The sequence below is a fragment of the Pan paniscus genome, chromosome 3 (genome assembly GCF_029289425.2).
Source record: "Pan paniscus chromosome 3, NHGRI_mPanPan1-v2.0_pri, whole genome shotgun sequence".
Lineage (NCBI taxonomy): Eukaryota > Metazoa > Chordata > Mammalia > Primates > Hominidae > Pan > Pan paniscus.
The window spans coordinates 152,269,059-152,285,732 of record NC_073252.2 but is presented as its reverse complement, the minus strand read 5'-3'; the positions used below and the strand labels follow the sequence as shown (position 1 = coordinate 152,285,732).

Genomic DNA, 16,674 nt, shown 5'->3' with positions numbered 1-16,674 from the left:
TGGTGCCTGGAAATGGGTTGTCAGAACTTTGAGTTTTCCTTCTCCCCTGAGTGCTTGCACACCTTCTCCATCTTGGCTGTGATTTTCTCCTTCTTGCCCTCTTGCCCGTCTTGCAGGTTTGAGGCTGAATGGAGATCCAGACAGGGAGCTGTGTGCAGGAGGGAACCCTCTTGGAAGCAGGTCCCCTCCTGGAAGCAGGACCCCTCCTGGAAGTAGGTTTATGTGAAAACGGGACCTGGCACAAGCCCAGGGATGCATTTTAAAAGACAAATTCTAGAAGAGCCTCCACATCACAGGCTTTTAACAAATCCCCAACCTTCACTCTGGACCTAAAACTGCCTCCAGCATTCCTTATGTTTGCCTCAGAATATATGGAGAGCAAGCAACATATGTGTTTTCATGTGAGTGTATGTGTATGTATACACATATAGTATGTATATATGTATGTAAACATATATACAAATACAAGGTTATCCAGTGTGCAGCGTTTATTCTGTTGACTGCATAATCCTCATGAATTTCTTCTGTGATGAACTGAGTTTTTACAGGGTGACTTCTGCATCTATCATAATTATTCTTTGCAATATTAATTAGCAGTACATGTCCCTCAGAAATGCATAGTCAAAAAGGTTGGTAAAGAGAAAGATGACAAAGTTGGTAATGACTCAGTAGTCTTCCCCTGAAAGCAATGTAGACCGCATTCAAAGAATAAATTAATGCAGACAGGATATTTTAGGTTTACGTTGTTGGATTCTAGGCCATAATGAATTTATTTAAACCAATAAACTGAACCTTGACAGAAGTCCTTTAACTTTATGTTGTTACCTTGACAATCTCTGGTTTTTCCTCTGATTCCTTCTCTTTGTAATAAATGTCCTGAAAGCCCTTTAGAAGAAAATTGCTGAGAACCCATTTGCTGGTGGTTACTAAGAGATTTTTATCTGCCAGTAGAAGAATTTTTCTTGTAAAATACATTGATGTTCGTTGCTACTGCTCTATTTATCCTTGTGATGACTGTCAATATTTTTTCAACTGAGTCACTTCTACTCTAGTGATATTACTTCTGAAATACTCTATTTTTGCTGCTACTGCTGCTGCTATTTATCTCATAAGTCATGAGAATGCTATAAAATTACATAATGTAACCAAACAATTGAATTACATTGGCAATCAAGTGGTTTTTCACAAGAAAGCTCTACAATTTAATTATTCCATGCTTATATCTAATTTTTTGTTTCCTTTTCCCATTCATTTTTACCAAATAGATTTTTTTTGGTGTATGTGCTTATTAACACTCTATCTCTATTTTTTGTTACATCCTGGATTCTGTAGCTGACATATGTGTTTGAGATAAAGCTATTTCAACTCCATCTCACCACTGAAGGTTTAAGGGAGGATTTTGTCAGACGAGCAAGAAAGGAAGTAAACGGACTGAGCTCTTCACTGTTCTTTACGTTCATGAGAAAAGTTGGCTACTGAAGTTGTGCTCATAGTTTGTGTGCAATGCAGTTACTACCAAAAAGTAAACTTGCTGAGTAAAAAGGCACATTCATTTTCATTTTAATAGATTATGTTCTTTAACTTTCTAACAAATGTTCAAATGCTTATTCCTGTCTTTCGTTTCCTTCATTAGCACCCTCCACCTGTTCTAGGAATGAGCAGTTGCCCCATCGCCCCATTGTCCCGTGTTTTCTAACTAAATTGCCTGGACCATATCTTAGATTTCCCATCATTCTTTAATATATGACCAGGATGTATCCCAAAGTATCTTCAATACTCCTTTACCTCCTTCTAATCTTTAAAAGTTTAAGCATCCAAGCCATTTATTATTATCCATATTCTCCTCCCCACCCTGCCCAGTTCATCCCTTAATTTGAATCAGTCTCTTACTGATGTGGTTTGGATCTGTGTCCCATCAAATCTCATGTCGAATTGTAATCCCCAGTGTTGGAGGTAGGGCCTTGTGGCAGGTGTTTGGATCATGAGGGTGGATTTCTCATGAATAGTTTAGCACCATCCCCCCTCGGTACTGTTCTCCTGATAGTGAGTGAGTTCTCATGAGATCTGGTTATTTAAAAGTGTGTAGCAACACCCCTCTGCCTCCGCCTTCTCTCTTGCTCCTGCTCCTACCACTTAAGATGTCTTGCTCCCCCTTTGCCTTCTGCCATGATTGGAAGCTTCCTGAGGCCTTCCCAGAAGCTGAAGCTGCTATGCTTCCTGTTCACCTGCAGAGCCATGAGCCAATTAAACCTCTTTTCTTATAAATTAATCAGTCTCAGGTTTCTTTTTTTATAGCAATGTGAGAATGGACTAATACACCTACCTGCCTTCTCTGCCCTTCGAAATGCTTCTACCATGCCCTTTGGAACTCGTGGTCCATTATTTAGCAAACTCCTTTATGAACTTAAGCTGGTCTCTGATTGTTTCTTTAACTTTCGGCCCTGATTAAAACAACCTACCCCACAAGGATACCCGTTCCTTTCTGCACTCTCACAAGGAAGCCCATAGTCCACCAATCACAAGCTGACAGGAAGTGAGTTAGGTGCCCTGCTTGTTGCCCAGGGCAGCATCCAAATAATTTCTACTCCTTTCTCCATCAAAAACGAATCCCTTTTGAAGTTCTTGTTGTCTGACTATACCATAGATACTTCTCCTCTTTTTTTTTTTTTTTTCCTGTCATGACTTAAACCTCCTTATCACTTAGGACTTTCACACTTTGTTCACAGTCTTCCTCTTCACCAGTTTCCTCATCATTCTGGGAGACTTTACTATTCATTTGCTGAACAACCCAGCACCCTGAGCCTCTCAGTTCCTTGACTTTCTCATTTCCAAGGATTGTCACCAGTAATTGCATAGCTTTGATATCTTGGCTTCAAGCGTGCTGTATCTGATAAACATTTTTATCTTTCTGTCTAATTTACTGTAGCACGTCCGCTTTAATCAATAATTCTTCTCCCATGTTAAGATCATTGATTTGTTACCCATCACTAAAGTCACTCAGTTGCAAACTCCCTTTAGTTTTCCCATTCAATAGAACTCTCCGGTAAAACCCCAGCCCTACGTAAATCTGACTCTGCATTTTCTGCAATGCCACCTCAGCAGCTGAAGTACTTGGAGAAAAATAACAGGTCTGCTTGAGAGAAAAAGGTCTTACCTTCCTGCCACCAAATCCACTAACCTACCTGCGTATCAGCTCATATTCTTTGCTTTCTTTTCTATTATCTTTTTAGAGATGTCCCTGCTTGCATCAAAAGCAAATCTCTCTACTGTTTAGGGTCCCATCCATTCCGGCCTTCTTACAGATAACATTTCTATAATGATTTTCTCTTTTTTCCTGCATCATTAATTTATCAAGCTCTTTTGGATGACCCTCATAAGCATACAGGGCATAATAATAGTCTCTATCTTAAAAAATACTCTGGATTCCTTTTGATGTCAGGTACCTTTTCAGAAAACCATTTTATTCCTCTTCTTTCTTCACAGCAAGTCTCCTAAAATAGTTGTCTCCATTTCCTCACTTTTCAATCTTTATTTGATGTATTTTTCCCTCTCTACCTCTTCTATAAGACTGCTTTTCTCTACATGGTTACTGTCATGCCATAACCTGGGATTCTTTATTTATTTTTATCTGATTCATCCTCTCAATGAATTTGAAAATATTCTTTAGATGCTGCTTCTCTTGGATTTGGTGATGTCACAACTTATGTTTCTTTTTTTTCCCCTTTAAGAAGCTGGAACCTCATTTCCTTCCACCTTTGTTTATTGAATCATGAAATATAGACTGGAGTTCATTGACATAGAAAGCTCACTGGAATGAAACCACAGCTCACAAGAGCTGAGAGACGTGAAGGAGAGATGTTATTAATATTCTACTATTCAGGAGTCCCAGAAGGCAAGAACAAAGAGAATGGAAAGCAGACAATTACCAAAGTAGAATAACAGTAGAAAATGTTCCCTACCTGCTGACTGCCCTAGGCAATCCTCCTGCCTCCAATATTATATGTTTTCAAGCTTGGAGCTTTCCCAAACTACTTTCATCTTTTATAGTATAACTTGAGGAAATTGGGTTTCCTACCATAATCCTCACAATTAAATGCTGAAAATGAAATAAAAATGCCATATGAATCATCGGTGGAAAAAGAAATGATAAGAGAAAATTAAGACATACTCATGCATGGAATTTATGGGATGTATTAGCTACCTATTGCTGTATAACAAATTATTCCTGAATCTAGCAGCTTAAAATAGCAAACATTCATTATCTTATATAGTTTTTAAGGGCTAGGAACCTGCAAGTGGCTTTGCTGGGTGGCTGTGACTCAGTCTCTCATGAGGTTGCATTATCGAAACAGTTTCCATGAGCTGGACAGAAGTTTAGCTACACAGCATTGGGAAGTGCACACTCTAAGTGGATGGAGAAAGTTTAGATCAGCTATTCCCGCACTGTGTTCTGTGGGAAACTGGTTTCCCAATATGTTTCTTTCAAAGAGCATTCTGGGGCCTAAAAAGAGTGGGGAACACCTCAGAACTCACTCCCTCTAGAAATGTACGTGCAAAAGGCTCTGTGAGAAGTTCTGAGGCATAGAATGCATCCACTTAACTTGGTGAATTCAGCATTTTCCCCCCTTTTTGTCTGAGGAACTTCTTTACCTGTTTTGTAAAGATGCATCTCTTCTTCCCTATCCCAGATACCTCTTTCTAAAATCTAGATTTGATCTTGTCATTTCATTGAGGATAGCAATAGTTGCCCCATGTGGGTGTTTAAGAAGACAACATTAGAATTCTGTCCTTTTACATTTTATTTTTCTGATATTTGTAATATAAGTAATACATTAGCACAGTAAATGTATATACAGTTTATTAACAGATAAAAAATATATATTAAGAATGTACACACCACATTTTATACTGATGGAGTAGAATAAATCTGTCCTCTTTAGCACTTAAATCAGGTGAGAGGACTCTGACTGCCAAGCCCGTCCTCTGGATTCTGCCCAGCCTCTGTCACTAAATGCCCAGCTCTCTCTAGCCCCACTAGTGTGCTTACCCTACCGGCAACAAAAATGTATTGTTGGCCAGGCATGGTGGCTCATGCCTGTAATCCCAGAACTTTGGGAGGCCAAGGTGGGTGGATCACCTGAGGTCAGGAGTTCGAGACCAGTCGACCATCTCTACCAAAAATACAAAATTAGCCGGGTGTGGTGGTGTGTGCCTGTAATCCCAGCTATTCGGGAGGCTGAGGTAGGAGAATCACTTGAACCCGGGAGCTGCAGGTTGCGGTGAGCCAAGATCGTGCCATTGCACTCCAGCCTGGGCAACAACAGAGAAACTCCATCTCAAAAAAAAAAAAAGTATTACACGTTTTCCACTTTGTGCATCTAACATTTCCTTATTTTTTATAGCACTGCCTGATTTAGGATCTTTGTTCTTAAATATCTTAAGCTGGGGCAATATTCATTTCTTCATATTTTCCCCACTTTTTCATTACTTCTCTTACCTCAACCCTAAGTGACCTCTTGAATTTGAGGAGAAATAAAAAAGAAAGAGGAAGGGGAAAGGAAAAGGGAAAGCAAAACTGAGAAGAAAGGCAGTTTCGAGCAGCAGCAGGGTCTGTGGCAAAGGTGAAGGAATATTTTCTATAAGCTTATCACCAGTGTGCAGTCCCCTCTTACTACGTCGAACCTGGAGACATACAGGTTACTTAGGGTGGCTGCAGATGTAGGGCGACCCTGCATTTTAAGCATAAAGGCCAGATAGATGAACTTGCATTGTTCTTTGTGGAATCATAACCAGCCCCATTTCTCCTATTCTAATTGATACCCGGCATGGCTCTGGCACTTTATTGAACTCAGAACATGGAAAATCAGACTATTTCTAAATTATTTCCCCATCATTTTTTAGTCCTCAAAGCCTGGAGTACAAGGGACCTCAGAGCTCAGAGCTCAGAGCAGGACAGCCATTTCTGGGTTTGTCTTACCTTCCTCCCATACAATCTTCATTCTTGCCCTCCCTCCCTCCCTGTCAACAAGTGCTTCCTCTCTGCATGGCAGCAGTTCTCCCTCTGTCCCTTGCCAAATCTTCTTCCTCCTTGTCCTTTTTCCTCCTTACTCTGTGCCTCCCTGCCAGAGTAGAAAAAGGAAACAAAAAAGATGAAGAGGGGGAGGATACATGAGTGAGAAAACCCAGGCTGTTGTGACTTACCAAGGATTTTTGTCAAAGATGAAAGTGTCAAAATGTACCAGATAGAAACAGAAAATGGTGCTTTAAAGTGGGAACATGTGTTTTACTTTAGAAAAGTAAAAATTGCAGAGGATTATTTTCTTCTATTTCATTTGCTCTCTTTCTCCTTGATTTTAGATGGAGGCAACACAAAATAAGCAGTATGGGATCCACTTCTCACTACTTTAGGTGCTGTATTCCCTTCTAAAACTTGAAAAATTCAGAATTCCCAAACAAATCTGGCCCCCAGGATCTGGGATGAGTACCTGCACTGCTCCTGTCCTCCTTCAGGCCCCATCCACTCTGGACTTGATTCAAAGAGCCTCCTCCTGCCCTTTCTCCCTCCTTCCACCCTGCTGCTCTTCGGTCTGTTCTGAACACTGCAGCTAGAGCAGTGTTAACATCTCAGTGAAATCAGGCCACTCTTGTGCTCAAAGCCCTCCTGTGAGGAAGAACCATGTCCTTCCAGAGACCTGCAGAGGTCCCTAGGACTCACTCCTGCCTCTCTGAGCTCAGCCCTTCCTGCTTCCTTGCTGCAGCTGAGCAGGCCTGAGAGGCACACCACGTTCCTGCCTTAGGGCCTTTGGCTCTGCTCTTTCCTCTGCCTGTTATTCTTTCCTTTCTGGTAACTGAAGTCTAGCTGCCTCATGTGGGTTGGTCTGCACACCAATCGTACCTTCCTAGTGAGGGCATCACCAGAGCACCCCACCCCCCCCGCCGCCCATGCTCCCTCACACCTTCTTCTTAGCACTTACCAGCATTCATTTAAAAATTATCTAAGGGATAAAAGTGATTCTGATTTCTTTTTGGACATCAGGACAAATTTCCTTGAATGTATTTGGCCTCTACTCTGAAATTTTTGCCTCACAGCTGCTCTAAGTGGAAATCTCATTCCATGCTTAAGAATCAGCAGTGAAGTATACATACCATGCTATTACCTATGAATTCATACATCAAAGTTGAAAATAAAATGAATATAAAGACGTGTTTGTGTGTGTGTGTGTCTGTGTGTGTATGTATATATACACACTCTTTTGAAATGACAAAATGTGTATATATGGGGGTGTGTGTATATGTGTATACACACATATACATATACAAACCCCCACATATTCAAATTCTGTTGTTTCAAGACTATTGTAGGGCCATTGTCAATTATTCTACATCCTAGTGTTCAGCAAAAACCCATTTGTAATCACCACTCATTCATCCACCAGGGTGGGCTAAGTGCCCAAGCCTTTGTTCGTGTGGACCTGGAGGACGTGAATGATAATCATCCTGTGTTTAACCCATCAACTTATGTGACAAGCATCAGTGATGAGACCCAGCCAGGCACCGAGATCATCAATGTTCTTGCCACTGACCAGGACTCTGGGATATATGGGACAGTGGCTTATGAGCTTATTCCAGGAGACCTGTCGTCCCTTTTTACCATTGACTCCACCACAGGTATGTGATCTTGGAACAGTTTTCATCCTTTGGCTATAAAGTTTCTGCTTAACTACTTAACAGCCAGAAAATTAGAAAAAGTGACTTTTTTTCAATAATGGGGGTGTTGCAGGACTCACTTAACCTTCTAGCAGATGCTGAAGTATATTCAAAATGGCTGAGGCTTTGTAGTGGGTTAGACCTGGATCTGAGTCCCAGCTTTGCCTACCACTGATCTTGTGGTCTTTATTGGCCTCACTGTCCTTACCTTAAAAGTAGTGTTGACTGGGTGCGGTGGCTCACACCTGTAATCCCAGCACTTTGGGGGGCCGAGGTGGGTGGATCAAGAGGTCAGGAGTTCAAGACTAGCCTGGCCAAGATGGTGAAACCCTGTTTCTATTTAAAAAAAAAAATTAGCCGGACGTGGTGGTGGGCGCCTGTAATCTCAGGTTCTCAGGAGGCTGAGGCAGAGAATTGCTTGTACCTGGGAAACCAAGGTTGCAGTGAGCTGAGATCACGCCACTGCCCTCCAGCCTGGGTGACAGAGAGACTCCATCTAAAAAAAAGAAAAAAAAAGTAGTGTTATCTGGGCTCTGTGGCTGACTCCTGTAATCCTAGCTACTTGGGAGGCTGAGGTGGGAGGATGGCTCGAGGCCAGGAGTTTGAGGCTGCAGTGAGATATGAAGCTATGATCAGGCCACTGTCCTCCAGCCTGAGTGACAGAGCAAAACCCTGTCTCCAAAAAAAAACAAAAAAGTAACACTGATAATACCTATGTTGCAAAGTTTTTGTGAGAGAACTAAAGACAGTAATTTATGTAGAAACAGTTGGCCAATATTTACCTTGCAAATGTTAATTTCCCCTTATTTGTATGATCATGCCATCTGAGGGTGACTCGAGGGTGACTGAGCCTCATTTGGATGTATTAATAGCTAAGATTAGTGCAAAGACATTTGTACAGGCGTCCAAAGTAGATCCTTTTTTTTGTACTAGGTCTGGCATTCCCTTAGTCTCTTTGGGTTTTAGTTTCTTGTTTTAAAAATGATACCTAAAGCTCCTTTTAGTTCTCTACAATGGTAATTGCATATCTGCCAAAGAATCCCAATGGGCAAGCTGTCTTTTAGAAATCATGAATATTTAAGAAGTTACCTTCCATTTTCTATTCATTAGCTTGTTGCTAACAAAATATTGGTTTAAATATTTGATTATAAGAAAATAAAAAATTTCAAAAATATAATATGACATTACAATACTTTTGAGATACTTAGAGATACTCTGGTCCAAAAATGAGGCTGCAAAAAAAGAAAAAAAAAAGAATTTTTTTCTTTTGCATTTTTCCACCTGATCCAAACAGTGGGTAGAATGTGTTTCTATTGTAATGGTAATGATAATGTCAGATGCTACACTAGACATTTTCTGGATCTTCACAACATGCTTTGTAATAGCCATATACGGTAGAAACAAATGATAATTTACACAGGAAATCTAATGTGCTATGTGAGTGTGCCCTCTCACCCAGCCCCATTAGGTAGAGAGCCGCTGCTTCTGCCTGGAAACTGTGCTTTGTCTGGCTTGTGCAACTGGCCAGGGATTAGTTGTTTATACTGGCAGTCTTTGTAAGGCAAAACTTTCCTTGCTCAAAATAATACACTGATGTGGCCCCTTTAACATTTGAAAGATCAGAAGAAAATACTTTTGTGGGAAATTAGTCTGTTTAATCTCAGCTTTTTCAAAATTCATCTTAACTGAGGACTTAACTGCCTATCAAATTGTCAGGCCCTCTAGGGCACTAGCATTGCCAAAAATATATTGGTCAGCCAGTAATCAGGGCACAGGATCTAAAAGCATTTAACAGATTGTTTTAAAAAGACATTCACACACTCATCATTCAGTTTTCCCTGGAAGATCTGGAAGAATGAGCTATACTGTATTCTGTTTTTAGAAGAGATCTCTCTTGCTGTCCTGGCCGAAGCCAGACTCATGCTTCCCTTCCTGGCAGCGACTATAGCACAAATGCCATTGTTAATCATGGAAAACACTCTGTGTGGGTGATTATCTTAGGGGACTTTCATGGAATTTTATTTTTAAGCAAAGACCAAATTTATATGGAAATAGCCTTGGGTTCTTATTGTTGGCGGTTTTGATACCCGTGTATTTAGATTGAAGACATTTCTCAGTCAAATAGTGCTTGGAATTTGGTCGCACTTAATCATAACTCATGAGAAATTCATGAGGACTGGTAGTGCTTTACTTTAACCTTTAGAAGAGAATGAAAAAGCATCGTGACTAGCTATGGGAAAAAGTTGTCCGGTGAACAGGCAGCCCCTAAGTTGAATGGTCGAGTTCTGAAAGTTCATCTGTTGGTTGACAGCAACTGAGAACACATTGTATATAATTATGGCGTACAAGGTGATGTTTTGATGTACGTATATTGTGAAGCGATTAAATCAAGCTGGTTAACATATCCATCACCTCTCACACTTAGAATTTTTTGTGGTGAGAATATTTAAGACCTACTCTTAGTAATTTTCAAGTATAGAACATATTATTATTAATACATTATTATTAATGCTATAAAATAGATCTTCAGAACTTACTCATCCTGTCTAACTGAACCTTTGTAACCTTTGGCCAACATCTCCAATTACCCCAGCCCTTGGCAACCACCATTCTACTCTCTGTTTCTATGAGTTCAGTATTTCTAAATGCCACATGTAAAAGTGAGACCATGCAGTATTTGTCTTTCTGTGCCTGGCTTATTTATTTAGCATAATGTTCTTGAGGTTCATCCATTATTGTCACAAATGATAGGCTGTCCTGTTTTAAGGCTTAATAGTACTCTATTGTGTATATATACCACATTTTCATTATCCATTTATCTATGGATGGACCCTTTGGTTGATTCTATATCTTGGCTATTGCGAATAATGCTGCAATGAACATACTAGTGCAAATATATCTTTGACATACTGATTTTTTTTCCTTTGGATATGTACTCAGAAGTAGACTTTCTGGATCATATTTTAGTTCTATTTTTAACTTTTAAAGGAACCTCCATACTGTTTTCCATAATGACTGTAACACATTTTCTATACAAGGATGTTCTCAAATAATAGAACAAGAAGCAGTATTAGAATATACAGTTGATTCTTGAACAATGCAGAGGGTAGAGATACTAACCCTCCACATAGTTAAAAATCTGTGCATAACTTCTGACTCCCCCAAAACTTAACTGCTAATAGCCTATCAGTGACTGGAAGTCTTACCCATAACATAAATAGTGGGTTAACACATCTTTTGTGTGTTTTATGTATTATATACTGTATTCTTACAATAAAGTTAGCTAGAGACGGGAAGTTATTATTAAGGAAATCATCAAGAAATGAAAATATATTTACTATTCATTAAGTAAAGGTCTTCATCCTCATCATCTTCATGTTGAGATGGCCGAGGAGGAAGAGGAAGGAGAAGGGTTGGTCTTTGGGTCTCGTGGGTGGCGGAGGTGGTAGAGATGGAGGAAAGAGCAGGCAGGAGAGGCAGGCATACTTGTAACTGTTATTGAAAAGTATCTGTGTATAAGTGGACTCACGCAATTCAAACCCATGTTATTCAAGGCTCAACTGTAGTCTTCCTCTTCTGGATATTTTCTTTCAGGAACCTACATAAAGCTGGACTTTCTTGCTCCCATCATATGGCCGATCTCTACAGAGGCTGCCAGTGTAAACACAGTCCTAAGAAAGTGCCCCCATCATATATTTGTGGAATAAATGAATAAATAACATCTAGAAATATTGCAAAAGTAACTTAAATCCTTCCTACAGCCTCTTAAAAATTTCATGGGAGTTTCATTGATATATGGAGCAAAACTTTATTTAAAATCCTCTTTCTGAATCACAGCATGGTAAGTGACTCTGTGGCCTATCCCCACGTTTCCTCAAAACTCTCCCTAGACTTTCTCTCCAGCCGACCTGTGCTGGCACTTTACTTTTTGTTACCTCCCTTTGTCTCTGGATTTATTCTGTTCTCTTCCAGAATAACTGTCTGGCCTTGACAATGGGAATTGTTCAAGCTAGTCTCAACACCTTTTAATTTTCCTTCTTCCTTTTTATCCTAAGTTCTTATATAGGCAGGTTGAGATGTTATGTCATATGAGAAGAAGATTGAGAATTGATGAGCCCATTTATACATTGCTACTTCTTCCTGAATTACTCTAGAATTCTCTCTTAGAGATTTCATTTGCACACTGGTTCATTCATTCTTTCATTTTGATGCTTTCTTTATCAGACATGCTATTTTATAAACTTACATGCTTTCTGTTATAGGCTTGTGTTTTCCTGAAGACAAAAGATTTCTCATTGATCTATTATGCCACAACCAAGACTCATGCATTTAAAAATAGAGCTGTTTGACTTACTGTGTTCATCTGGTATGAAAAATGTTTTGGAGAAAGCTAGAAGGGGGTGTGGCGATGTCATGGTTGTTTTCTCTTGTGGGTTTATCTTCCTGTTCTGTTTCTAGTTTTCTGGGTTTGTTGCTGGTTCAAAGAACATTTTTGTAAAATGTGTTTAGGCGCCACGAGAGAGATACTGAGTTGAGCCTTCATTTCTCTTATTCTTAGTTCACTGGCTTTCTTTGATGTGGGCACAAGGCAGACCACACTGTTTTGAGTTTTAACGGGAAGAAACACAAGAGGCATATTTATTAATAGCTCTTTTTTCATGTATTTTTAATCCCATTTTGTGAATTATATGTAGATTTCTTCCTCCACTGTTTGAAGTGCTCTCTTTAGTAACATTAAAAGAGCAGTTCTTTAGCTTTGGGGTTTGTCCTATTTATTCTGTAGTTTTACACCGGAAGAAACTACTTTTTTTTCAACTTTTATTTTAGATTCAGGGAATACATGTGCAGGTGAAGTTACCTGGGTATAATGCATAATGCCAAGGTTTGACGTTTGAGGAATTCAGAACATTTTAAGGCAACAGGCAGGTTTCAAGCTTTTGTGCTGGTCATTTATTTTCATCCCAAACTATCTCTTTTATTCAGGCAACCATTGGTTAAATCTTGTGGTTTATCTCTTTTTCTATAGAAGCATATTAATGATATAAATGCAAATCAATAAAAGTCATAAACAGAATGTAGCTTATCTATTCAAGGAATAAATGGAAGCCAGTTCATCTGTTCAATACATATTTATTCAGTGCTTATGATGCGGCAGGCCGTGTTCTAGGTGTTTGGGATACATCAGTGAATAAAACAGACAAGAATCCCTGCTCTTGTAGCACTTACAGCAACAAGCTTATGTGGCTTAGCCTTTGTCTGTTCTATGTTTAGTTGTGGTGTACACAAAATCCAAGTTTAGCACTACAGAAAAACAAGTAATTGAAAGGATATCAAACTGCCAGACAAGGGCAGCTGTTCCTCAGTGTTTAGTTGTAATCTTTTGTTTGTATGGGGTGTGTGATTTTAACATAGACTGTAAGTAATGTAGTACAGACTTGTTTTCTGTATTTCAAGGGCAGATTCTTTTCCAATGTTAGTTTTATGCTCAGATTTTATACCATGTAATGATTCTTGTAATTCTTCACGAATGCCACCTTCCTACATTTAACGTTGAACATTCTGGTATACAGTTAATAAATTAATACCACACCTCATTTCATAAGGGATGTGAGCCTGTTCCTGCCAAATAAATGATGACTTTCTCTTATTTGCAAGACAGAGTCTAAAATTAATTATGAGCACCTAATCAGTGTATGTTACTTTCATAGGAAACAAAAGCATGTTAGAGAATTTCTTCATTAGGTTTCTCCTACCAGATCACAGACTCATAAAGATGGAAAGAACCTTACAAATTAGCTGCCTCATTTAGTGGAGGAAGAAATTGAGGCTGGAAGGGATTTGATGACTTATCTAAAGGTATACTGTTGGTGATGGTGGCATTGGACTTGAATCCCATTCTAAACCTGTGATCTGTTCCTGTGCTGCTCTGTCTCAGATAATAATAGTTTTCGGTGTCTTTTCCATATGTAATATTGCCTATTTGAGTCTTACATTAATTACATGGGATAAACACGGCAAATATTTTTATTTTCATTTGCAGATTAAGAGACTGAAGACTCTAAAATTCTTAGTGACTTACTCAAAGACACAGTAGTAAACCTGACACTTGAATTTACTTCTTGCACTTCCATTTCAAGGCTTGTTTCAAAATTATGACTTAAAAAAAAACACTAAAGATGAAGCTAAGATAAATATAGGTTCTACTGATTCAACTAAATAAGATAGAAAAATGACCTCTCATTGTGACAGGAATTTCTTTATAAGACTACCTAAACACCAAATTATCTGTTGAATTTTATTTACTCTTTCCAATTGAGTAAGTAGAACTCAGTGGACTTTTCCAAAACAGGTACATTTTTTCTTAAGAATTTTTTAAAATTCTCAATATGAGATAGAATTTCAAATCCATTCTAGTTTTTTCAGCCAATACTACTTAGTCACTAAGATTTGTGTGCAAAATAAATAGCATAGTGTAATCTATTTGGTAAATAAGTTTTTATATTCTCACAAACTGAATATAGGAGATACTTCATAAATATCTACAACTAAGAAGAAAATGGTATTGATATCCTGTAGCTTTTGGTTTGTATCTGTTTGTGAGAGAACCTCACTTTTAAACTCCGTATCTGTTGAAGGTCATGATTTTGTGCTTATTTTTGTTCTTAACTATTTCATGGCTTATAATTTTAGTAATGATTTACTGATTATTTTCTAATTATGAATTGCTACCTTGGTTAAAAATTCCATTTTCCAGGATATTTTATTCTGAAAGTCAGTATTGCTTAGTTAGTAGAAGAGCATGATTATGTACGTATATATATATCTTTAAGTTCACTTAGTACTGCATCTGTTCAAAACATTTTTTGATTACAACAGTTTCCTCTATTTAAATAAAAAGTGACAAGGTGAAGAGCATAGACAAACATTATATATGATAATTGGTATGTATAAATCCAAGCAGTCATTAAAATAGAAAATAACCAGTGCTCTGTAAGTTAATTAATGACGTTTTTTAAAGTTAATGTTTGTCCCTGCACTGGTGGTTAATTACCATTTGCAAGTGTCATGAAAAATGTGAGCTAAATAATCACTGTACTTTAAAGTATTAAAATATAGTGTCATAAATTTTACTCTGACCAATATATAGGCAAAGAGAGTTATTCATTTTATTTATGATTTTATTATTATTAATAAATAACATGAATTATGATACACACATATATTACATATATGCATATTTATATATAGTAAACAATTAATAACAAATATGGGAGTTACATGTTTTCTGGCCCCTCAACTTCTAATAGAGAGCTTAGTTTATTTAAGCATGTTGGATTCAAATATACAATTACTAGTCAGTTATACTCAATAAAGTTGAAAAAAATGTTAGATTCAAGTAAATAGGTTTTCTAGCTCCTGTTTATATATAAATGTTTATAAAAGTGAATATTTGAAATATTCAGCATATATAATATAGAACAACAAGCTTTATCCTAATACTTCCCTTCTTTTCTAAGTGATGAGTGTTCATTCAAAGAAATTTAATGAACCTAGATGTGCATGCCTAACATTTGCCTCTCTTTGTCCCACTTTTCTTAAACTTATAAGCCACCTTTTGGATCAGCACATTTTTCAAAGATATTTTTGTATTTCAAGTACAATTAAGTTTGTAGGCCACAGAGTCACTGTCTCATGAAGGTGCCTGTATTTCTTTCATGAAAAAGAAATGCTAAGGGCAAACTTTATGTATTGATTATAGTAACTTCTGCAACTAGTGTAGGGCTTCCAAAGAGAATGCTGGAAAATCTAAAACAGTCAGGCAAGAGAGCATAAATAAGATGGAACTTGAGCACAACCTTGCAGGATAGCTCAGATTTGGATAAGCGAGTTGGGAAAGAATAGATAGATTCCAGAGAGGAAAACAGCACACATGAAGATGGAAATTATTAAGCATTTGTAATGAGAAATTAAAATATAAGTTTGGACTGAGAAACTAAGATATATACAAATTCTACATTCCACAGAGACTTTATGCAAGATTTACAAAGGAGATCCACCTTGTCAATGGTATAAAATGTTGATAATTTGGAGAGAGCTTCTGTTGATTTGTGGGTACCAGAATGGGGTACCAGCACCTTACCAGCTACTCAGAGAACTTACTATGTATTCCCTGCAGTCTGCTGGCTAACTGTAGGCTCATGTCTGATTCTCACCTGAGAAATCTGAAGAAAGGAAAGACTGACAGAATAAAGGAGAAGTTTCTGAAGTGGAGACACACTACATTCCAGGAGTTTGTAGGTGCAAAGAGTATATAAGTTTTTCTTCTGAATATGGATCATTTTTGAGGGAGAGCTAGTATAGAGTTGTTTTTAAGCCCTGTCCAGAAAGGGCCATACTGCAAGTGATCAGCAACCATCTGGGGCCAGTGGCATGGGCAGTAAGAAGAATTTACCAAGACAGCTGTAGGTAAAGAAAGGCAGGATTATTCAAGAAAATATGAAAATACATTGCAAGTGTACAATGGGCAGGTCAGCAAGAAAGGAGCTGACTGTAAGGAGACAAAAGCTTGCTGGGGATTTTGTGTGATGTGCTAAAGAAGGCTTTGTGCAGTACTGATAGCACCAAGGTTGCAGTGAGCTAACCTGCGTTTTACTGTCATCCAAGGGTCTGGTGATAGCTGGGCTCAGAAAGATTGTGAATTATTTGCACAAGAGTGCTACGTGTCCTGGACTATGAAGAAAGGCAGACTTATAGCTTACCTGCTTTTTCTTTTTGCTTTTCCCTGCTCCCACCAGCCTGGCTCCTTTTCCCTAATTAGGACTCTATAGTCCAGAGGTAGAAATTCTGAGTACTGTCAACTTTTCAGCAGACAAGGAAGTAATGAACAGTTTAGAGATGTTTTTACCTCTGCTAAGGCACTTCAAGTAGAGGTTAGCCTTCTCCAAAAAAGCCAGAGTCAGAAGCATT

The 16,674-nt window shown here is 38.3% G+C and overlaps 1 protein-coding gene across 2 annotated transcripts in view; it reads left to right on the top strand.

Annotated features, from left to right (window-relative positions):
• DCHS2 (dachsous cadherin-related 2) overlaps positions 1 to 16,674 on the top strand; it is a 271,974-nt gene that overhangs the window by 118,141 nt on the left and 137,159 nt on the right. For both annotated transcript variants that reach the window (XM_024928710.4, XM_055111946.2), the window contains exon 3: positions 7,437 to 7,668. In XM_024928710.4, coding sequence (XP_024784478.4) covers positions 7,437 to 7,668 — 232 coding nt within the window. The remainder of the gene's footprint in view (positions 1 to 7,436; positions 7,669 to 16,674) is intronic.